Below are 25,464 nucleotides of genomic sequence, written 5' to 3' on the forward strand. Positions count from 1 at the left end.
TCCTGGTCTTGCAGCTGTAATGGAGAGCCAAGCTGAAAAACCAGGATGCCTACATTTCCCATCAAAAGTTGAGGGAAGCTGACAAGTGTCCAACCTGTGTAAGGTGTCACTTGTAGCTTGGCTCTGAGAAGAGTAAATCCTTTTAAATGGACTGGGTGTGCCACAACACTTCTTGGTTTCTGCAATCCTTCTTGAAAATCATGTAGTTCTATGAAGAAGCCGATCTTGAACTTCAGATCATTCCCTATGATTCTTCAACTACTTCACCTAACTTACGGCTCAAAACAATATCTTTGGAGCACATATGTTATTTCAAGAGATGCCACAGGAGCATTTACAGCACTGACAGCATGTGTGTACTGGACAGCTTATTTTAAAAGACACCAAATAAAGTTCAGATCCAGAAATAGAAGCCTCACCACTTACTAAGCCTTTCTACTCAGATTTAATCAGATGCTATTTATATATATTTTTAAATCCCCCATTATATTCCATTTCCTTCTTTCTGTTAGCGATCATGGCCTTAGAAAGCACAAGCTGGTTGGGACTTCAGTCTCACGTTTTGAGTGCAATCCTGTCCAGAGAGCTGGGCCAGCAGTATGCATTGCCACCATTGGCCTCATTCAGACCTTGGTGGCAGCAACGCATGCAGGGAGCTCTCCCCACTCACAGCACTATCACATAAAGTGCATGCACAGTCATGCCACAGACCACAGCACAGAAAAATAAGCCATTCTTTCCAACAGCCTGGAGCTCCCCGACCCTTGCTTTCGTGCACAAGCTAATGATGCTCAGTCAGAGTCCATGTGGCATCTAGTAACCATGATCCAGCCATCTGTAACCAAGGTACAGCCCACTAGAAGGGAAGGAAGAGAGACTGCAACCATTATGTTACAGATGTAGTGGCTGGAACCTTCCCTATCCAGGGCTGCAACCTCTCTATGCAGGGCTGCCAGGTCTGTTCATGTCAAAACCAGGGGCAGGGGGGCGCAAGTGGCCACAGGGCGCAAGTGGCCACAGGGGGCATGCACACCTGCAGTCCCCAGTGATTACATAATTTTTGGCATGACCTAGAAGTGACAGGGTTGCACCAGGGGCCAATTATTTGGTGTGTTTGTTTTTAAATATCTGGCCTGGCACAACCCATTGCTTCCAGGTTGCACCAAGAATGATGTAATCACCAGGGGATACTATTGTTTGGTATGCACGCCTGCCTGCCTCCTTCCCCCATTCCCAGATGCCTTTCCCCCCTGCTGGCCAGGTCAGCAGTAGCAGTGGGGTAGCAGCTAGCAAGGGTTGGGAAGGGGGATCCCCTGCCATAGTGGGGGACTTGACAACATTATCCCCATCCCCTGTCAACCCCCAAGACACAGTTAGAAAGGAGCAAGACAATCCCCACCCCTGGTTAAGACTACAACAAGCTTAGAGATCCAGTGTGTAGGTAAAGGCACTAACAAGAAACATAACAATGGCTTTGGTTCTGGAAAATCCACCTATGAGTCCTAAGATGGGTCAAAGCAACATTAAGCCAGTGCCTAGAAATGGTAAGAGTGCCTGACAGAGACAGGACATGGAGATACTAGAATGCTAGTTAAGGCCAGTCATTAACATGCTGACATTCTCCTCCTGACTGATAGCCAAACGAAGACAAGAGAGCCATTATCTACTGCTGCATTCCAATAGTATCATTTGTTAGATTACTTAGAGGCTGTTTCACAATCCTCCCCTTGTTCATTCTTATAGCCGACTCTCTGCAAGTTGCCATCCATCCCATTTTACAGGCAGTGAACTGAGGTGAAAATAGATCATGTCAGAGGTTATCTAGAAATCCTCAGTTATACATAGATTGGGACTGGAATCCTCCCTGCGCCCAATCGAAATCCAGCCATATTCAGAGCCGTATTCTGAATATCTGTGAAAGGGACAGCAACAATGGCAGGAAATTTTGGTTTCCATATTCTTTTTACAGGCCTTTCAGGCAAAGGATATTAAACTAGATGGATCGCTGGTCTGATCCAGCAAATTGGTTTTATCTTCTTTTGTCTTCTGCCTACCAAAATGAGTCTTCACCTCCTGCCCCCTTCAACAACAAAGTCAATAAAAATAAATCCCTCTCATTCATTCCAAAGGAGAAGAAAACAAACCGTGTCTCTCAGGCTTGGGGAGGGAGGCAGAGATTTCCAATTAGATTAATACTGCCTGTGCCTCCACACCAGCCAGCTCCCAGCTATTGAAGCCAAGTAGAAACAAGAGTCCATAGCTCTTTTGAAGTCCTTTCACATCTTTTTCCACACTGGATGGGAACCAAAGGCCCTGAGCATGCAGCTGCCGCACCAAGCAACTCCCATTAAAGTCAATGGGAGCTGCTTGTAATAGAGGCTGCATAAAGAAGGCCCCAAATGCTACGAAGTCTGGAAGTTCCCTTTGTGCTGTACAAATGCTACAGAAAGCAAGCACAAAATACTCTTGCAGACTCACACAGTGCTTGCTTAAGGGTTAGTATTATTATGGGAGCAGCGGCGCTTGTTGTTTCTGTTACCCAAATCTCTCCAGTTATCCCTTGCCCGAAAGAAAGAAAGCATTGTACTTTTTACTTGGAACAGAAAGTGATTATCTACACTATATCACATTGATTCCCAACACACTACCCATCTGGCGCCCACCTGCTTTTTTGACATAACTTTTCTTTCTTAAAGCAAAGAACCAGTCCTGGCTAGGGGTGCCAGGTCCCCTAACCCTCCCAGTGGCGACATCATTTCCGGTGATGTCACTGTGCAGGCGTAGGGCCAATTTGGTCCTCAAATGGGCCCGGTTCTGCCCGTCTGGGGTCCAAATCGGCCTGCGGCAAAGCTCAGGAGTGCTCCCGCAGCGGCGCAATGATTCCAGTGACGTCGTCGCGCTGCCTCAGGAGCATGCCTGAAAGGCACATTTCCATGCCTTCCCCCCTTGCCAGCCAGGTAAGTGGAAGCAGGGAGTAGAGGTTGAAAGTGGGGGATCCCCCGCTCCTACCAGGGAAATGGGATTCCTAGTCCTGACTTTCCTCCACATCACTACAGTGGGAGGAGTCAGAAAAAATGGGAGGCACTACATTTGGATCTGCACAGAGCACCAATTCAGAAAAGCCACCTCCATTATAGGAAGATGCTTGGTTTTTCAAACCTCTTAACATTCTGTGGAAATGTCGAAGGCTTTCACAGCCGGAGAACGATGGTTATTGTGGGTTTTCCGGGCTGTATTGCCGTGGTCTTGGCATTGTAGTTCCTGACGTTTCGCCAGCAGCTGTGGCTGGCATCTTCAGAGGTGTAGCGCCAAAAGACAGAGATCTCTCAGTGCACAGTGACACTGAGAGATCTCTGTCTTTTGGCGCTACACCTCTGAAGATGCCAGCCACAGCTGCTGGCGAAACGTCAGGAACTACAATGCCAAGACCACGGCAATACAGCCCGGAAAACCCACAACAACCATTCTGCGGAAACTTGTGATCTGATGCAGTCCCATGACAGCCATTCTGAGGGGCGCAGGTACACACTAGCAGTTCACAAAAATCCCAAAGTTCCTACCCTTTAGGGACCTAAGCTTTAAAGAAACCCTGAAACCACGACTGCATTTTACTAAGCTAACAATCCAGGGCAAGTCATTAGCAAGATGGCTAGACTGGCCATTTACTTACATAACAGCTGCTCTTGCTAAGGTTATGGACATTATAGCTTCCATGCCAAGCGTAATTTATAGAGCTTTTCAGCAACAAGAACCTGTTGTCAAAATCTTCCTCATGTACATTTAAACAGAGTTTCATAGAAAGGCATTTTTAAAAAATTGGAGCAGAGGCCATTAAGAACAGATAGTAGTGATTTATTTGATGGATCAGGCCCAAAATGGCACATAAATGGCTGTTATATATTTTGGTTATCTAGCCTTTCACTGGCTGTCAACCCATATAGTCATCCCACCTATAGATATACATAACTATTTTCTTAAAGAAGAAAAATGGCCCAAATTTCAGGCCCATTAGCCCACCATAATATAATGATTTTGTTGATGGTTTTTCAGAACCTCCCTTCATAATTCCTTTCAAGACTGAACTTCTGCAGGGATAAAAGTTTATGAGGCTGCTCATTGATCAAATGAAGATACCACTTCCATGCAAAAGTACAGAATGTGTTTACCAACTGGAAATACGTTTTCCCTTCTCTTTTCTTGAAGATTAATTCCTTCTTCCTATCTCTTTTCTGCTTTAACTCAGGTATACACACAAAGTTACTGTTCTATCTGCAACATCAGCCACATATTGCTAACTAAGGTGACTCTTACACCCAGGGTTTGCAAACCCACTTTAAACCCAGCAAACGTATTACAAATCCTGCTTTCAGAGTCTGGTTAATGATAACGCATGATTAGCAGAGGTGCAGATGTCACACTGCACTATGATTAAGGCTAAGGAATTCACTCCCAAGAGGGGAGGTGAACACAGGGAGAAAATAAGGAAAGTAGGGGAGATAGGTCACACCACAGGTTATGAGTGTTATAGCACAAGGATGGCTAACCACAGTTAACAAAAGCCCATACTACGCCCAGACCACGGCTCAGTTGGAACCCCTTTCCTATACAGAAATTGCCTAAGGTAAGAAAATGAAAGATGCTTGTAGATTACTTTGCACAATTATATCATTCTCTGCTTTCCCCACTACATACAGATATGGTTTCTTTCTGCTTTTCTGCAAAATCCTTTTTGTGAAAAAGAACTGCAACATTGGGAGATTCTTACAAAATGAGTTATACACCTTCGGCAAGATCTACTTAACCATGCTCTTGCACAATTCCCACTTGTTTAACTAAGATTTGCACACAAGAATTTTGCAAACCCCGAAGTTTTTAAGAACTCTCTTCTGATCAAAATTTCCAATACTTCTAAAAAAAAAAAAAAAGGCCTATGTCTGAAAGTCAAGGCCCTCCAGGGTGGCATTTTACATTCTGAAGAGGTAGTTGCAAAAGCATTCAGGTTTGCACACAGGAATCTTTGAATCCCAGCCACTACATGTCTGCAGCAGTTACTTAAGATTTACACAGGGATAACTGCTGTATTATGCTATGAGCAAGCTGCAGTTACCATACATTCCTATTTACCACTAATGAATTGCCTCCACTCACCGTTTAGGAGTCCAGATTGCAATTTATAACCTAGAGATAAATGTATCAGCTACCACTTGATAAAGACACCAAGGGCTGAAAGTTAACAGGTACAAAAGGCTACAGAAAGGCTGTACCATCTTACAGACAAGCTGTACTTTACCATCTAAGGGAACAGCAAGTTGAAAGTTGAACGTTTTACTGGGCAGAGAACAGTAATGTAGGAGACAGTACACACAACGAAAAACAAATAATTCCCACCCCAAAGTTCTGCACCATGCAAAGCTGATCCCCGACCTCCATAATTTATTCAATACTCTGCACTTATTAAAACATACGTTATTATTAACATTACATCAAACATCTAGATAGCAAAACGGAATTAAAAACTATTTACAGCCATGCCTCTATTAGAGATAAAAGTAAGTGTCTTGTGTTTCATACTGCAGAAATGAACAGACGAATGGCCTATCCAAAGAGAGAGAGAGAGAGAGACTTCTGTTAGTTTTTCTGTATCAGTTACTTTAATTCTCCACTACTTTTTCCCCAGTCTTCCAGCGATGGCAGTCACAGATTTCCATCATTTAGCAACCTGTGTTTTAGCCTTCTAAAACAATGACCATTACACATTCTGTGTAACAGACCTTTCAAGTTAGCCAATACATACCAACCACTGATTCATACTAATGGACGCTGCACAACTTACACAGCAATCTTATCCACAGTTACCTCAGTCTAAACTCAGTGACTTCAATAAGCTTAAGAAACTCTGCATAGGATTTATTCAGCACCCACTCCGACTTTAAATATTTCAGGAGGCAGTGTCCACATTGTTTCATGAATTATCTTTGTAAGAGCTAGAAGCTTGCGTTTTTTGTTTTTAATGAAAGCAAGATTCCTGTGCTCATAATGAGAGTCTATACTTCTTCTGGCTCCCAGAAAATTGCATCCTACACAAATCTATTTTACTTTCAAAGTAATACCCTGACCTTCAACCACTCAAAAATGCTCTAACTAACAAAATACATAAGAACATCAACAAATATAAACACTGAGTTGGATCTAATGAATTCCTCCTTCAGAAGTCTCTATCACCAGAGGAGGCCTCCCTCATCAGCAGAAGATAAACACTGGATCCAGCTCATTAAAAACAAATCACTAGAATATCCATTTAAGAAGCCAGCAAACAAAACAAACCTGACCCACAAAAAACAACAGCTAAAACAGCAAATCTCTACCACACAAACAAACGGAATAGCCAAAGAATTATACATCAAACATTCAAGAAAATTTGGAAGATTAAGCTGGGACTGGGCAAATTATTTTTGGAGAACATCCCACAATTTCGAAACAACTATAGAAAAATTTCTAGTAGGTCTTTTTTTTAGTTTCATTTACTAAAATATTTATCTCACACCTTTTCTTGTGTCTCAAGGTGGCTTTAAGGTTGCCAGCCTCCCGATGGTGGCTGGAGATCTTCTGGAATCACAATTGATCTCCAGGTGACAGAGATCAGTTTCCCAGGAGAAAATGGCTGTTTTGGAAGGTGGACTCTATGGCATTATGAGGTCCCTCACTTCCACAAAGTCTGCCCTCCCCAGGCTCCACCCCCCCCCCCCGCCCCGCAATCTCCAGGAATTCCCCAGTCCAGACCTGATAACTCAAGGTGGCTTACATGCCACAATTAAAACAGTACAATTTAAAACCAGTAGAATAAAACCCCAGATACCCACTTCCCTCAAAAGATGGCTGCCTTTTACATGCTATTAAAAGCTCTGGTGAATAAAATGGCCTTGTAGAACCTCCTGGAGATTTCTAATGACAGTGCTCCTCTCACCTCCTCAGGGATCCTGTTCCAAAGAGCGGGAGCGACCGTGAAAAAGGAACAGGTGCTGGCTGATGCCAGGCAGGCCACCTAATGGGAGTGGAGACAGTATGTGGCAGGCCAAAGATCGTAGTTGGCGCAGAGGGACATATGGGAAGAGAAAGTCCTTTAGACATGAAGGTCCTAGGCCATGAAAGGCTTTAAAGGACAGCACCAGCACTTGAGCTGGACTCTGAAGCAAGCTGCCAGGCAATATAGCGGTTTTAACACAGGCAAGATGCATTCCCATTCTGCCACATTCTGAACTAGGAGCAGTCTCTGGGTTGTCTTCAAGGGCAGCCTGACGAATGTTACATCCATCTCTGAGGACAGAAGTGTCCAGAAAATGGCCTCAAACTATGATGGGATGGGCAGGAGTGTATCTGCAGGGGACATATTTATGACTATTTAATTCAGACATTTATACCCCACTTTTCTTTGGGGACCCAAAACGTCTTCCAACATTATTCTCCCCTCCTACATTTTATCCTCACACAACAATACTGTGAGCTAAGTCAGGCCAGGAGAGTGTGACTGAGCCCAGGTTATCCAGTGAGCTTCCATAACTGAGTGGGGATTCAAACATGGATCACCCAGATCATAGTCTAACTATACTGAAAATCTGACTGGCTGTGCAGATTACAATAATGTTGCTTTAAAAGGCAGCTGTCACCACAGTGTTGGTTTTTAGTCCCTCACTCCTCTTTCCTGGTGTATTTTTAAAATTACCCATCTTCTCCTTTGCACTTGGACTTTCTCTGAGTGGGTGTGTGGTTCGGCCTCCCACAGAAGCCATTTTGTGGTTGCACCATCACTCTGTGTCAGAATTCCAATGGTGCCCTGCAGACTCAAAAAGAGTTGAGGACTCTAGCACGACATCAACTTGACTAACAGGGATGCTCCATCGGAGGGGAAAATGCCTCCCCCACTCAACTTTTCCACAAATGACACTTACATACCCAATTTTAGTTCATTTCCTGCCAATATCCTTGTAAATATCAGACAGCTTAGCTGCCCATATGGATATTTTAAAAAAGAAATTAGCACCTGCCAGCACAATTAGGAATGACTTCATGTTCTGATGAATCTTCATCTTTAAACATTTTGAAAGTGACAGTGAATCATTATAACAGACCGGTTTTTGGTTTGTGTGATAAAACCATGGATACCAAAGCAGCTCATCAGATCATGTAAGAATGGGGGGCTGGGAGGGAATCAAGTACAAATGAACTACAAAACTAGTACTTTTCTCAAGCACACAGGATAGGAAGAGAAATAGCAGGCTGGGTAGAGATCCAGAGACAAAGTGTTGTTATCCTGTTTTAAATAAGAAGTCTGAGGAACAATACTTAGGTTACCATGACTATTTGCCATGAGATGGGTTGAGGGGGAACGAAGATATTTTACCTCAGGTTTAAGTGCTTCACACTTTCTACCTCATTTGTTCTCATACCACCTTTGGCAGGTTTGTTACGAGACGATAGTATTTATCAGTGTAGTCAATCAATTAAAGAAATCTCATTGTGGTTACTCATATGGTGCTTTTCCGTGGGTTAGCCAAGAAATCTACATATAGAAGCAACTATTTTGAAGGGGAAAGCGTATTCTGTTTTAAAATAGTGCCTGATGGAACACATGGGCATGATTTTTGAGATAAGAAAGAATGTCTCTCTTAAGTTAGCATATCCAAGCAACCATTTCTGTGAATTGCTTTTAAAGAAAACTGCTTTCCAATCAATTGGGTATCTTTATTGCAGTCCAAGAAAATAATGATCTACAGATTACAGGCCTACTTTTCATACATGCCAGTACCACATCTCTTCCCTGCAATCTGCACCCATTAAATGGCGTGGGAGTTTTTGAATGAGTGTGACTCCAATTTTTAAATCTGATTAGGGAATCTACAGGAAGGTAGATCTACAGTTTCATTTCAAAAGGCATATACATTTGATGTCTTCCTAAGCAAAGAGCTTTAATTGACGTTTCCATCTCTACTGCTACTACGTTTAACTTTACAGCATTGAACCACATAAACTCAGAACTATCTTAAAGGATGTGGGGACTTTTACGGCACAAGAAGTTAAAAGGCATATGTGAAAAAACTGCTTTGTTCAAGGCCAGACAATGAACTGTATCGCAGAATAAGAATTTGAAACTGAGTCACCACAAACTTCACCATTACCTTCCACACTGCATAATACAGCCATCTGGGATGGTTAACAGTTTAGAGAATTTATAGCCTATCTTTTTCAAAAAAGCACAAAATAGTACAATATCCAATGATGTGCAGATGCAACCAACTTTACCAACACCCTGTTAATCTATTTAGAATACTGCGGCACACCAATAAAATAAGTATGTACAGGCTCAAGCAGGAAAACAGCTTGGAATATGACAACCATACCTCAGGGAACAATTACAAAAGTAATTCAAGGTATCAGTATTCCACCACCACCACCACCACCCCACACACACACACACTTGTTTTAGCTCTATTAAGTGCGCAGTTCCCTCTATGGTGAAAGCAGGGACATGTATATACAGAATTATAGCCAATGAGCTACTGAAATTATGGACAAGAACAAAACTGAACTGAGAAAACATTTGAATTTACTGGCAATATATCAAGTCTAGAACCCTTAATAGGTTCCACCCAAGAAAGCCTCTCACAACATTCTACTGTGCCATCTCTTCGCACACCGAAGTAGGATTGCATTCATTGTGGCCCATATCTCACACAATTTAAAAAAGCATAAACAGCCTCCTAAAATGAAGACTATGGATAGTTAAACAGCTGTTACAAAACTCTGTGCCAGATTTGAAGTGGCACAACAGGGACACAACAATGCCATTAGGAACAGGCGCTAAAACAACTGAGCACTGATCCATGGCAGAAATAAAGGCACGGCAGAAGACTGGCTTTATTTTTAGGAAACTGCCAAACATGTTTCAATCTTTGCACATTTGCACAGATATTTTCTCTTTTGCGATCCTTTCCAGGCCAAGATGCAGATTTCAAAGGAGAAATCAGAGAAAGTAGAGACATCACCCAACACCCTCTCTCGGTGCTGAAAAGTGCTGCAAAAGCACCCTTGAAAAAGAGCTGTGAAGCTCATCTCTCACCAGATCATTTTCAGAACACAAATCTAGTCTTCTACTGTACCTTTTGATAGTTTCCTCTTATTTCCAAATTCAACATTAAGAACAATGCTATTTTTAAAATGTGTATTGATGGTACAAATATTGCTGTTCTTCAAGTTTCAGGTAGGCGGTATCTAAAAAAAGGTGTTGGGAAAACTTGAAACCAAGGGATATAAAATCTGCCAAAATAAGGATTGCCTCGCTTTGCCCTTCCTTTGCCTTTATTTTCTAGGAAAGCAGACTACAGGCACCAAAAACTTGGAGCACTGCAAAGACTAAAAAAAAAAAAAAATCACAGCATTTAAGGTTTTCCGGAGTAGAGCCCATGATGTGTTCTCCTCAGCCAGTAATTATCTATAACCACCAGGTTCTCTGCAGCAACATTAACACCTTGCTTCTGTTCCAGGCCTTTGCCTGTGCCTCCATTAACTTTTGACCTGCATGCCAGAAATAATCAAAACTACCAAGAAAAAAAGAGGCTGGGCAATTCTTACTTCCCTTCAATATGGAACAAGGGATCAGAATAGCTTTTAATGCATTTCCTCAGAAACTGCTTGGAGACTTTGCCCTCCGCTATCATCACACCCAGGCTCTCGGCGCCCCATTCACTTTGTGTGCATCCCTCTCTCTCCTCCTCCATTAATGGGGAATCAATTTCCTTTATGTAATGGATTGCTCACAGATAGGGTTAGGTTCGGGAGAGCTCTCATACCACTACGAATGCTATTTACCCCATTGTTCCCAGTATGCATACAATATCGAATTTCTGAAATGCATCTCTATACACAAAGGCCGGTGGTAGGCAACAAGAAATCAACGCTATTTTTTAAAAATCCCTAAAAATAACACACACACACACACACACACACACACACACACAGAGCAAATTGCTTGAAGGTGTGTGGGAAAAGCATTCAAAGCAAACACAGAGAAATGCAATGCAAAAGCAATACAGCAAGGAAACATTCTGATGTATAATCTGACTAGTAGAGCCCAGGCAGCAAAGCCAACTTTAAAAGCCTGGAGGGGTGAATCAAACTGAGATCAGCTTCTCAGGCAGTTTCAAGCAAACGCTTTATCCTAATCCCTGTAGATCCTGGAGATCTTTGCAGTGGCACAGAATACAGTTCCCTGCTCCCGCTGTTCCTCCTGCACAAGTCCACTCTGTGCCTACAGTCATTGTGTAATCTTGCTCCCAAACTACATCGCTGCTGCTAGGACCGCAGTACAGCCTTCCAAGAACAAAACAGAGGGAGCGGGGTGCTCTCTACAGACCCTGGAAGTCTCACCAGCTTCTTCATATTAGAGGCACTGGGGGGGGGGGGTCCCCACACTTTACAAGAACTCCGTTTTGGAGATGGCATAAATATTAAGCCATTCGTTGAAAAACACTAGAAAAAGGGGAAAGAGGAAGGCTCCTGCGGGGAGAATAAGGCACTGAACAGACTCTGGAGACGTTCTCTTCAGAAATAAGGCCATCCACAACCCCTTCCTCCTAGGGACCACTCATATTTAACTCTGGGCGCAATGAAGCATCTTGGATCATTCATTACCTCTCACTCTAGGCGCCCCGAAGCATCTTGCTTATTTTCTGCTGGGCTGATTTTACAGATGCACGGAGCACATCTCGGCAACACTTATCAAGAGAGAAACCGCATCTGTCTCCGTCGCGCTAAATAGGAAATTAAAAACCATTCCACTTACCCAGAAAATGACATTGAAGCCAAATATGAAATATTTGATGCAACAACTGACTTCAGGGCCCTTGTAGTGCTTCCCGGACATCCTCGGGGTTCATGAAGACACTTTACTTGCCGTTGGGAAGGGGGCAGAATGGGAGGGAGGGCTGGAGGGGGGAGAAAGGGGCCTGGGGCGGGTGGGGAGGGGGAAGGCGCCTCCGCAGCTGCACACGGGGCGGGCGGGCGGCTGGCGAGGACGCCGCCAAGCAGAGCAGCGCCGCGGCTCAGGGCTCCCCGGAGCGCGCAGGCAGACGCAGCTGCAGCTGCTGCCGCCACCTCCTCCTCCGCGCCCTCCTGCCCCCGCGCATCGAGGAGGAGGCCCAGCCGCAGCGGGGGGCGCACCAGCAGCCTCGCCTCCCGCGTCTCTCCGGCCTAGCCGAGGCGGGAGGTTGCCCGGAGGGGATGCTTCCAGCGCAGGCTGGTCCCCGCAGGAGCCGCCAGCCAGGCAGCTCCCCCCACTTTGACACAACGGAGCCGCCTCCTCCTAGCAGGCCAGGGCGGAGCTGCGCGCCGGCGCGCCGATAGGCGAGGAGGCAGGCTGGGGCGGCGTATGGATTGCTGCTCGCTCCAATCGGGGGCCGCGGCCCAGAGTCGTCCCCGTTCCTTGCAGCTGAGCGCCGGCGGGCGGCAGAGCTCGGCCAGCGGGCACCGTTCACCCTGCTCGGGTGCCTGAGGGCCAAGCTACACATGACGAATGACACTTGAACAGCAAGTGTATTTCTCCCTGTTCACTTGCCCTCCACTCAATCCACTTGCCGTTCAAGTGTCATTCGTCATGTGTAGCTTGGCCCTGAGGGATCTGCTCGCTGCCAGTTCTCGGGGAGAGACACGCGACTGCAGCCAAGGGTTGCCAGCTCCAGGTCGAGAGATTCCAGGAGATCTGGAAGGGGGAGGGACCTCGGCTAGGTATAATGCCAGAGAGCACCTCTACAGGCAGCATCTTCTCCAGGAGGACTTATCTCCGTGGCCTGGAGATTTGTTGTGTTTCTGGGAGATCTCCAGCCACCAGCTGGAGGTTGGCAACCCTTCCTGGCTTTGTAAGGCTCTCCGCATCCCTTGAAGCGTAGAAGGGCTTCCAGGTTCACCTCGGGCATACGGGAGAAATAAAAGTCGGAACAGGCGGGAATGGGTACTAAATAAATAACAGGAGCTCAAAAAAAGTGGGTAGCCTTAAAGACACTGGCAAACAATATTTTAGACATGAAAACAGTGAAATATCATGACTTCATTAACCTCTTTCTAGGCCAAAATGCACCTGGAACAGCATGGAACAGGTGCATTTTTGGGCTAATACGAGCCCGAAAAAAAAACCCAAATAATATTTTAGAAATGAAAAGATGGAAATATCACACTTTTATTAACTCTTCCACCGCCAAAATTCTGGAAGAGAGATGGGAGCCGTTTGTGGGTGGAGAGACACCTTGCCCATGGCTGCTTTGCCCTGTCCACCCAGTCCACCTCTTGCTCCTAAAAGTTTATGAAGTGGGAACGAATGTCCTAATAGGAATGAGATGGCAAACATGACTGGGAACCTCAGGAGGCAAGGCACCCTGTAGCCTCATCGAAGTTTTGGCAGAGGAGTTTTCTTCAGGTATGGACTCCACTGTTGAGCAAGCCAGTCCTCTCGGCCTCAGCTCCCCAGCAGTATCCTGGGGTGATAACACTGACTTTGTTCTCCTCCCTGAGTGGGGCACTAATCTGTCTAGAAGAGTAGTCTGTGAGCACTCTCTGTTGTTAATGTTGCACAATGGATATTTGCTAAACTATTGAGTTCAGCCGCTTCAGTGGTGTCAAAATATATGCAGAAGGCGGAAAGTCTGAGAACACATTCTTAGGACCAGGGCTTTTTTTCAGGGGGAACGGAGTTCCGGAACCTCTTGAAAATGGTCACGTGGCTGGTGGCCCCGCCCCCTGATCTCCAAACAGAGGGGAGTTTAGATTGCCCTCTGCGTTGCTCAGCGGCACAGAGGGCAATCTAAACTCCCCTCTGTCTGGAGATTAGGGGGCGGGGCCACCAGCCATGTGACCATTTTCTCTGAGGCCACTGAGTTCCACCATCTCTTTTCCCAGAAAAAAAACCCCTGCTTAGGACTGAACCCCAATGAATAAAATGAGACTTACTTCTGAGTAGACCTGCCTAGGATTTCTCCCAGCTGTGTCCACCAAGGGCATTTAGTCCAGGCTTGATGCTTCCGAGAAGTCTTTTCCACTCCTGCTTCCCTACAGCATTGTGATACATTTGTGCACATTGCAGGTTTCTCCCACCTTGTCTCTGATCTTTCCCAAACCTGCTTTGCCGTGAAGTTTTGGGAAAGATCTCAGTTTTCGTTTCTAAAATATTGTTCTCCAGTGTCTTTAATGCATCTCACTCTTTTTTGCAGTACAGTTATTTATTCAGTGCCCTGTCCGGCCTGTTCTGGCTTTTACCCTGTCATCTCTTTTGTGAGGTGCTTGGATTTTTCCACTCGCTTGTGTTTGAGTGTTTGTGTGTTTTGGGGTGGGGGATGGATTAGAGGAAATGTATGCAGGTGGAAATATTAACCAGACACACAACACTGATCCTCCTAGGCAATTGAGAACACCCACCCCATCTGGTTAGAGTAAAGGCAGAGGGAGGAGAGACAAACAGCAAAGTTATTCCTAGATCTCCTCAGGCATTGTGCACGCACACACTGCAAAATATGCCCCAGGGATGCCCCAGGGATGCCTGGCAGGTGTGGGGACTCCAGGATCACTGGCAGCAGCTGCTCCACTTTCTGCTCTTTCATGATGGCTGAGCTGGGAGTGGGGGTGTGGTGGTCCTGGAGCCCTTGTGGCTCTCCTCTGGCCTAGCCTGGGTATTGTTTTCATTGAGTGGGACCACATCAAGGTAGCAGCCGCACAAGCTGTCAGCAAACGTGCTCTTGGCAGAGCAAAGGGCCCTTGTTGAAATTCCAGCCACCCATTTTGCATCAACCCCCTAAGTAGCAAACAGGAGTGGGTGTAGCAGAAGCGCATCTGGCGGCAGCTAGACCATGGCTGAATTTGAGTTGGCAAAAAAACAAAGTGGCAGGAACAAAGCCTCTGACTATGTACAGAGTGCAGGAAAAAAAGGGAAAGATGGATTGTCATGGATCCTCTTTTTTTAAAAAAAAACAGAACACTCCAAAATCCAACATGAAATCATATATCATAGCTAGGTCCACAGAGTTAAATATTAAAAACACATATCCAGCACTTCATGGTGCAGATGAGCTAAGACTGGAGTGATATGTTTCCTATGATCAACTCCAGTAAGCATCCTGGCTGCAGCATTTTGCACCAATGCAAATTTCTGAACACTTTTCAAGGGTAGCCGTATGTAATGCTCATTGCAGTAATCTAACCGAGAAGTAACCAGGACATGTACCCCAGTAGCCAGATCTTTCCTGCCCTCGTGTTAAAAGAAATGGGCGTGCTGCAACATTTGATTGTTTTGATGTGCATTCTGTGCTCTGGACAAGAAGCAACTATTAGGACAGAATATGGGGAACGGTTTCCAGTTAGCGGAGGTGTCAGACAAAGATGTATATTATCTATCTGTTCAACCTATATGCAGAACATACCATAAGGAAAGTTGGATTAGATTTAGAAGAAAATGGCATGAAAATTAGTGGAAGGAACATTAACAACTTGAGATATGAAGATGACACCATGTTACTGGCAGAAAATAGCAGAGACTTGAATGACTGATGATGAAGGTTAAAGGAGAAAATTCCAAAGCAAGGTTACAGCTGAACATGAAGAAGATAAAAGTAATGAATTCTGAGAAATTACACAATTTTAAGGATGACAATGAAGAAATTGAAATTGTTAAAGATTTTGTATTCCTTGACTCAGTCATCAACCCAAAGGGACATTGTAAACAAGAAATCAGAATACTGAGACTTGGAAGTGCAGCCATGAAGGAACTAGAAAAGGAACTAGAAAAGAGAAGGTTGTATTACTGAGTACCAAGATCAAGATAATTCACTCCGTAGTACTCCCCTAGAAGATAAATAACACCCCCATTTGAAGCCATGGTTTGTAGGTAGCATATTCAGCCCCTTCTCTGCCACACCTTGCTCCTGCTTATATATCACTGGGAAAGGGGTGTTAGCAACATGATATGTAATTGATTTCTACAAAGTCATGTTGGAGATCTGGACTGCTATGTGAGTGAGACTGATCCCTAGACAAATCCCTTCTAATTTGCAGGTACTGACTGTGAAGGCATAATGCAGAGACTTGAATTCAGCAGAAGGTGACATGAGCAAAATGCAAGACACTCATCTTCAAAAAGAGAAATTTCTTCCTTACAAGCCATTGCTGGGGGTGTGGAGGGGAGCGATAGAAAAGAGACAAGAGTGCAACCATTGGTGAAAGTGGCACGTTACTAAATAGTCCAAGATATTTTTTAAAACTTGGCTTTAACTGTGGGTATTAACTTAATAGAAGTGAGAAAAACTGCTAACTGGATTGGATTCTGACAATGCAGGAGCGCGAGTCCGTTACCCCATTATAACTTGCTCCAGTTAATGTATTCTCAGAACAGGATTATAAAAGTTAGTCAGTATGGCCAAAATTTGGTCAACAAAGGTCAAAGTTGCTGGTTCCTCTAAAACAAAGATCCCAAGACTGAGAAGCCACATCACCAGTGTCCAAAATTCTGCACATCAGCTTTTGTTCATTCTTGTAGTCAGAAACATGACACCCATATTGTACTTAGCACTTGTGAAAATCTCAATCTGGCGAAGCACGTATTTGCATTACCAGACCATGCTAACCAAAGATAGGAGCACTCACAGGGCTTTTTTTCTGGGAAAAGAGGTGGTGGAACTCAGTGGGTTGCCCCTCGGAGAAATTTTCAAGAGGTTCCGGAACTCCATTCTACCACGTTCCCCCTGAAAAAAAGCCCTGAGCACTCATATAAGAATATCAAGATTTGTTTACAGGGTGGGCAATCCATAAGTCAATCAGAGGAGACCAAATGGAGATCAAGAAATGATCGTCCCATCTGCTTTCAATGCAATAGAAAAGGCCAGCACCAGAGGGAGTGTTGGAGCAGTTGCAGCTCATGTAACTGGGTGGCCCTTAAGCAGTGGTATGCAAACGGGTTTCATAAGTGTTACTAAGATTTTGTTTTCCCTCAATTTCTGTGTCCACCTGCAAACCTGATGTGCCAGGGATTATCCACTGGGCTTCTGCAATTTTTTGTTTCTGTCATTCACACTTACCATAAATGATGTCTATAATAACTGCAGCCTACCCATGTCCTTCTGGGGGAGGGGGAGGTGTTTTGTTTCTAGTATGGTGGTGGGTCCCAGGTTCTTTGATAGAGTGATTGGTGGGACATTAGATATCAAATGTTGAGAAGCCCTCATCTAACAAGTAACCTGCAAATAAAGAGGCAATACAGAGAATGATTTGACAAACTTCAAAGAGGAATATGAACACACTCCACTTGATTTATTTATTTTTTAAGTTTTTATTTTTGTTCATGTTTAAACACAGGTTCATCACATTACATGTAACAGAAGGCCCCAAATATTACAAATAAAAGGAGCCAAACACACTTGTGCGTTTTACATAAGAACAATTACAGCAATTGTCACAAGATTATAGTTATTAAAATGAGTTTTAACCAATAAATTAAATTTGGAAGAAAATACGTGTTGCCTCAATTAGTGTTCAGAGTATATAGACTGGGCTGAATTTAGAAGTTCTTAAAATAATAATAATATCTACATATATATAGTTTTTCTAGACAGATTAGTACCCCACTCAGAGCAGTGAACACAGTTAATATTATTCCCATGATACAGCTGGGGCTGAGAGGAGTGGCTTATCCAAGGCCACCTGCCGAGTCCATGGCAGTAATGGGATTTGAACCAGCAGAGTGCTGATTCACATCCCAACCACTTAACCCCTATGCTACAGCAGCTCTAGATAGCATTTTAAAACATAAATTACTTTTGGGTCCCGTATTCAAAGGAAAGGGAGCTGTTTTTTCTGTTATGCACCCCCCTAGTCATAGCCTGTGCTGCTGGCAGGGCCATGTTCCTGGTCCCCAGCCCGTGTGATTTCCCCTTAGATCAGCAGTGCCTCTGCTGTACAGGGGGTTGGCTTCCTCTACTCCAGCAGCCCGGTTAGAATTGACTGAGAAGACATCAACAAACATTAAGACACATGACCAGGGCTTTTTTTCTGGGAAAAGAGGTGGCGTAACTCAGTGGGTTGCCCTCCGAGAAAATGGTCACATAGCTGGTGGCCCCGCCTCCTGATCTCCAGACAGAGTGGCGCAGAGGGCAATCTCAACTCCCCTCTGTCTGGAGATCAGGGGGCACGGCCACCGGCCATGTGACCATTTTCAAGAGGTTCCAGAACTCTGTTCCACCGCGTTCCTGCTGAAAAAAAGCCCTGCACCTGACTATCCTTTCTGTCATGTAGAATAGACTGACCCATGGAGTGTAACAATGTTCGCAATGCTTTTCACGTGGCAAGTGCTATATTATCAGATCAATAAATCATAGCTGTATTTAAAAGTCACCCTTTCAGCAGAAATAATTTATTTCTAAGTAGCAGTTAAATGCTAATTTGAAGTTTGATATACAGGATTTGAGGTGGGATTTGAGTTCAATAGATCACATGCCGTATTTCCTGGAAACAAAGGAATAAGGAAAAACTACTTTTAAATAATTGATTTAACACAGATATTTGGTACTTAAACCTACTACGAAAACTAGCAAACACTTTTAGATTTTCAGTTAAACCACTTAATTAATAGCCCAACGATCCAAGTACAACGTAAAAAACCTCGCACTGATTTTGAAAAACTGTTAATTTCTCATAGTAAAAAAGAAAAAGGTCTCATCTCTATTCTTTATAAAAACCTAAACTCCCAAATATGCTCCACTAATGCTATTAATATCAGAACAACCTTCAGAAAAATCATGCACAGGTGGTACCTAACCCCACTCAAGCTACGATACATAAATCCTTCATACAACCCACAATGCTGGCGTGGCTGCAAACAAACAGGCTCTTTTTTCCACGGTTGGTGGAATTGCCCTTTGATTTCACATTACTGGAGCCTGATCTTCAACATGATTGGGAAAATAACGGGTTATGTCATTCAACAATGTCCTGAACTTGTTTTTCTTAATTTGTAGGGAAATGAGGACATCCCCATAATCCAAAAAGATCTGATTTCAATTATGATCAGTGCGGCCAAAGCCATAATCACAAAATCATGGAAATCCAAAGTCCCACTCACAATACAGCCTTGGATTAATAAATTATGGGAATTTCTCACAATGGAGAAAAATCACAGACCGAATCTCAACTGCTGAGAACCAGAACTTCCAAACCAATTTCTATGAGAAATGGTGGCCTTTTCTGGACTATATGGAAAAGCAAAACAAATACTTGCAGTCAATACCTGACAATCCCAAAGTTATAGCAATTTATTAAATTTTATGTTCTTTCGTTGTCCTTACCACATATATTGTAAATACTGCCAAGGCAATTGATACGCTGTCTCGAGCACATGTTTATATTCATACTGTTTATATAGTTATATGGTTAAATATATTTTTTTTACTATTGCATATTGTTAAACAAATTCAAAAATAAAAAGAAACACTTTTAGAATTAACTACAGTCTTCCACACGATGTACAAACGTAAGTAGACCTACCAGCAAGTATACCAGCTGAAGTCAGTAGATCACATCCAGGGCTTTTTTTCTGGGAAAAGAGGTGGTGGAACTCAGTGGGTTACCCTCGGAGAAAATGGTCACATGGCTGGTGGCCCCGCCCCCTGATCTCCAGACAGAGGGAAGTTTAGATTGCCCTCCGCGCCGCTGGAGCAGCGTGGAGGGTAATCTAAACTCCCCTCAGGGAGTTTAGATCAGGGGGCGGGGCCACCAGCCATGTGACCATTTTCAAGAGGTGCCAGAACTCCGTTCCACTGCATTCCAGCTGAAAAAAAGCCCTGATCACATCCAAAGATAATGATTTGTCAATGCTAAGAGTTTAAATGACAGTAGAAATACAGTGTTTCTCAGGTGTGCGCTAAGATATATTCTCCTGACCTCATTGTGATGTGAGGATTGTTAGAATGTGTTAATAGACAGTCTTATGAGTACGTGGGTTCCACATTTGCAATGCAAACCTCTTCCCTGTTTTCCTAAAAAAGGATTCCTGAAGTGCAAAGAAGAGAAATTTTCAAGGTTATTTCAAAGCTTCGGTATGTTAACTGGAGTGCCAACTATCATTACTTTTTTTAACCATTCATTTGATTAAGAAATGTAAAATGTCCAGAGTTCAGACATCGAATGTGTTGAACTATTTGTGTACCAAAGATCAGTTTTTTTAATCCATTAGGGAAGTATCCTAATATGATGGAGTTTGTGGATGAATCCAAGAATATAACTAGAATTGCTACTGCTCCCACAATCATTGTGTTAGGTTCTGAGTGTTCCTATATTGTATTTGAAAAATACATACTTGCAATGCAAATAACATCTTTAGTGTGGCTGTTAAGGTATTGTGAAAGTTAGGGAGAAAAAACAGCCAATGCACTTAGTGAACCGGCAACCAAAAATACAGTGGCAAACATGTTACAAACCAGCTGACATCTCCATGTTTGCTACTGGCTGCTGACTCACTGTGAAGCTGTCCTTAGTACCTTGAGCCCAATCCTGTCTACTCCCAACTGGCAGCAACCATCGAAGTTCTAGGGAGAGATCTTTCCCAGATATGTTATTTGCAGTTATTCTAACTGCAGATTCCAGGACATGGAAAACATGTACATGCTGTACCTTTAAGATGGTTCTGCTTATGAGTCTGTAAAAAGCTGCGTGAAGAAAGTCAGTCATGTGAACCAATCCTTAATATCTTGTGAATATTTGGACTCTTCCTTCGGTCAATGAATGCCATGCAACTTTTATTGCCACAGCTCTCTTGTTTTAAAAAACAATATTCACTGCTACATGCCTGCTCAGCACACTTATCTGTCATCTGTTAAAGAGAGTCACGGTTTGGTAGTTTAAAAAAGTACTCACTGGGGCACTTGTGTTTAGGGGTGTGCGATCTGGGTTCATGAATCAGCAAATGAGGAGCATATCCTTCCTTTTTGACACTCAGGACAGGAGCTGCCAATTAAAAAAAGAGCAGAGTCAAGTGGTTGGATCTCACTGAGCTCTGTCCTCAGTTCTGAACCCCAGAACTGAAATGCTCGGAAAGAGCCCTGCAGAACTCTTTCTGGGCAGCAGCTGGAAGAGGGGGCGTCGTTATTGCCCATTATTATTGAGAAGGACCCTTCACGGTAAGTGCCCAGAGGTCCCTCCTCCCAGGAGCTGTGAGGCAGAGAAGCTGCTACTGGCAGGAGGGGGCCCCTCACACAGGGAGGGCGAGTTGGCCCCAGGAAGGGCCAAGAACAGCGTGGACCAGCCAGTTAGTCGCATTAGGAAGCGTTACTCTTTTCTTGTTGGCTCTTTGTGTTTTTATTTTGCCCTGCTTGTTGAAAAATATTCCCTGTTAAATCTGTTGCTCGTGTGCGTGTCCCCCCCACTTCCTCTTTCTTGTTAAAGAAAAACGTTTGCTTTACTCTGCCAGGGTTCTCACGTCTCTAGTTTGACTGGTCACCTGGCAATGCCCTCCCCAGTAGAGAGGGGCTGCTTGGAAGGGGAAGGGGGGTCTCTGGGCCCTCTTATTGAGCTCCCAGACCAGAGTAGTGTCAGCCGGTATAAGACCCTTGTCTGTTCCAAGGCTGAAGGGGGCAGGAAGGAAAGGGATGTGTTTGTGGGGCTAGAGGGCTCCCGGGGGGGGGGGGCATTGGACCCACGCCAGATCCCCTGCTCCATGTCACACCAACCATAGTTTAATTAAACCATGATTTTGTGTGATGTCTCAACTGAGCCCAAGAGTCTAATTTTTGTCCTCTTTGATTTACTGCTAGATCATAATCGTCTTTAAACACACCAGTAGTAAAAGAGGACGATGGAGTCTGATCAGAATGTTATGGGAAGGATAGATTTAACTGGCTGTAGAAGTCACAGAGCAAATGAAATTATGTTGGTTTAAGAAAGCTTTTTCAGAATAAGTGGTTCTGGGAAAGATCTGCTCATTATTACTATGACAATATAAAACTATTAATTCAGTAATATTCTTGCTTGATGCAGTCTTTTTCAGGGAGTTCATGCAAAGTGTCTCATGGCTTACTGCTTAGCTGCTGTATCTTTCTGCCCTTACAAGATTGTGCAGTCATGTTTTAGGTCACACTAATCCAAGAATTGGAGCATCGCTGGCCAAAATTAGTCAACGGTGCAAGTATGGTAAATACTGGTACTTCTAGCAATCAACAGGATGGACCGTTTTCTGTATCCTCCAAAGCAGATCGCACCCTGAGCTTCAGTTTGTTGTCAGCTAAAGGAAAGACAAGCTTGGTTTTGTTTGTGTTTCACCCTAAGGAGAATCAGTAGGAGAGATCAGAAGGGTGTGTGTGTCTGGTTGGGTACCATCAGTGCCCTCTGAAAATGCAGCTGGATACCATTGGCAAAGGAGGAGAAACAGCGGCTGCAGCTGCTATAGCCCTTTCCCTTTGGACCTATGCTCTGCCATGGCAGCTTTGCTCATCTGAGCAGGACCTGCAGGTGCCTTTCTACAGGTGGGCAAAATCAGCAACTGTCCATACACATACGTTCTCTGTTGTGGCCTGATGCAGTTAGGAGGGCCTGGCTGTCCACAAACTATGCTAAACTGAATTATTCAAGAGGGCTTTTTTGGCAAAGGTAAGAGGGTTATTGCATTGTTTTTGAATGTTTGTATTGACCTACCTGTGTAATCTGCCAGCTCTCAGAGCCTTTTTTGTAAAGATCTTTTTCTGTATTATGCCTTCAAATTATGCGTTTGGATAGACAGACAGATGCAATCATTTGCCCATTGTTCAGTTGTTGTGTGGGGCTGTTAACTTTCTGGGGTGAATCAGTGCCCCGTCCAGTTTTCTCCCGTATCCTCTCCCCAAGGTAAAGACAGCATGAAAAAGTGTTTTTAGCAACTGGATGTTTAGGTAGTGAAATCAGAGCAGAGGACCCCTTAGGAAAACATACTTTGATGTCTTCTCAAGGTGAATATTGACAGAAGCAGCAGGTTGGGTTATAGCTAAATGAGGATGCTAGAAATATAAGCAGAGCATGTTTCCTTAAATGTTTTGCTTAGCCTGGACTTCCTGCAATTTCTGAGAGGTTTTTTTTTCCTTTCCAGCTGCATAATGTATACACATAACAGCATACTCTTCTCATTATATAAAATTCTCACAAGCGTGCAGTCTCCCATGGGAAGCACAAACTGCAGGCTTGCGAGAATGCTGCAGCCCTTCCCCAGACCTGATTTGTGAATTCTAGTCTTCCACAATTCATATTGACATCTGCAGCACTGACAATGGTCAGACAGCAGTTGATTCAACATGGCACAGCACAAGTTGTGCTATGACAAGCCCCTGTCATGAGGTAATAGTGAAGCCAGATTTGGACACTAGACAGTCGTTCTGTAAAGGCACTCAGTTTTGGCATTCAACTTCTTTATAGCCTCATTTTCTGTCCCTTCCCATGAGAAGAGACAAAGAGGCCCAAAGTCATGTAAAAGTCATTGCTTTATGCCCACTGCCATGGCCCACCTTTGACTTTTAGAAATACCTGTCAGATGCTGCATGCTGAATCCAAAGCCTGTATAACCCTGTTGTCCAGGGCTGCTGTCAGAGAACACTCAGAAAAATTGTGGAGCTTGAGGGAAATTTGTGAAGATTGTTCTAGTCTCAGTTCAGACCTGATATGGAAAGATACTTTATTTACACTAACTATGGATAGCAGAATCATTCAAACACAAGCCACTTCACCAACTATAGTTAGTTAGGGTACATCAAATCAATATTTAAAACCATTGTTGGAAATTTGTTTGTTACCACAGGTAGTCTTAATTGTGGTTTTGCATGATGAAGGAACGTGGACATCCTAGCTTAATCTTGGCTTGCTTGCTGGCGTTTCCCTCAACACAAAGGATACAAGCTGAGTTTCTTACAGGGGAATGGAGGGCAAGGAGAGAGCATTCATTGAGGTAAAGAATGATTGTCCACAAGCTGAATCCTGGTTTCACAAACAAACCAGAATTAAAGTAAAACATGGGTGTGCATTCTGTTTGAATTGAGCCTAATAGCACAATCCTAAAAACACTTCCATGGGAGTAAGCCCCATGGAATCAACCTGAATAGGATTCTGAGCAGACTTGCTTAAGTATTCTCTTTCAGTGTCATTTCTACTATGATGCACTTTAAATATTAAATATAATGTGCTTTTCTACCATGCTGTTTTTGTACGAGCTAACCTAGGATGACTTCTGCCCTGAAATTTGCAGTATAATGATGGATACTAAGGCTTCTGTTGGAGATCGGTAACCCACTTATCCCACATTACATCACAGAACATTTTCTTAGGGGGGAGAAAGTGAAACTGGTTTAGGTCTGGACCAGATATTCCTGGGTTGTTACAGCTGTTTCTTAACAAAATCTTGTTGCTGCTTGCAGATGAGTTACAAGGACAAAAAGCATTAGATTAAATTGAATGGCAATTATTTACATAGAAAAAAATAAATATTTGATGGAAGCAAACAGACACTCCTTTTTTCCTGTTATACTCACAATGGGCTTGTGATACAATAACAATATCATCTTTTAAAGATACATTTCATACAACCCCAGAAAACATTTTCCCATTTAGATACCATAAACATGTATACTGTTATTTTCTCAAAATATTCAGAACTGCAAAATGCACATGATGGAATCTATAAAGCCATTCCACGAACACTGGCACGTTCCTCTAGAGTAAGGCATCTTCCCCTTCTCTTGTATCAGGGAAGGATCCTTGCATTGAGGGAAGGTACAGTTTCTTAGCAAATGTGTAACACTCAAGTAGGATAGACTGTATTTTGCCAAACAAATAGGTAAATAGGTAAAACGATTAGCAAGTAATCCAGTATTAGGTTTAAATTTCAGTGCATACCAACAAATTGCATGCATAATTTTTAAAAAAAGAGATGGTGTACTTCTTAAATGGACACAGGGCATTAAAATTATATTACCAAAACCTTTTCAAAATTCATTTGTATCTCTGGTAGGAATAATCCTGGATTAGCACCCGTGGTCAGATCTCACTCAATCCCCACTTCCCAGTTAGGCGTCTATGGACCCAAGCCCTGTCTCTTTGTGTGCACAGTCTATGCATGCATGGAAGATGCACCCTGTGGTGGATGCCCACCAAATTCTGCTATAGTTCCCATGGTGTCCCCTCTTGATCACCTCTGAGTCACCAGGACATATGAGAGTCCTGCATCCTTTCAGAAGCAACAGGGGACTATTATTTCCCCTGAAGAGATGCAGAAGATTAGCTCACCATTATTGTGTGTTTTCTGGGCCATCTATGCCCAGGATGAATGTCTTGAACATTGGAGCAAAAGCCAGCTCATATACTGCCCAGCACAATATGGAACATATTTTCATATATAGGGAAATTAATAGACAGGAGCAAAGGAAACTGAAA

General features: G+C 43.6%; 1 protein-coding gene across 2 annotated transcripts in view; it reads right to left on the reverse strand.

Moving 5' to 3' along the window:
* Positions 1-12,318, reverse strand: part of TSPAN5 (tetraspanin 5) — a 78,640-nt gene extending 66,322 nt beyond the window's left edge. For both annotated transcript variants that reach the window (XM_054990564.1, XM_054990563.1), the window contains exon 1: positions 11,837-12,318. In XM_054990564.1, the coding sequence (XP_054846539.1) occupies positions 11,837-11,917 (81 nt within the window). In that variant the 5' untranslated portion in view covers positions 11,918-12,318. The remainder of the gene's footprint in view (positions 1-11,836) is intronic.
* Between the last annotated feature and the right edge of the window lie 13,146 nt (positions 12,319-25,464).

This window comes from Eublepharis macularius, chromosome 10 (assembly GCF_028583425.1).
Source record: "Eublepharis macularius isolate TG4126 chromosome 10, MPM_Emac_v1.0, whole genome shotgun sequence".
NCBI classification, from domain to species: Eukaryota; Metazoa; Chordata; class Lepidosauria; order Squamata; family Eublepharidae; genus Eublepharis; species Eublepharis macularius.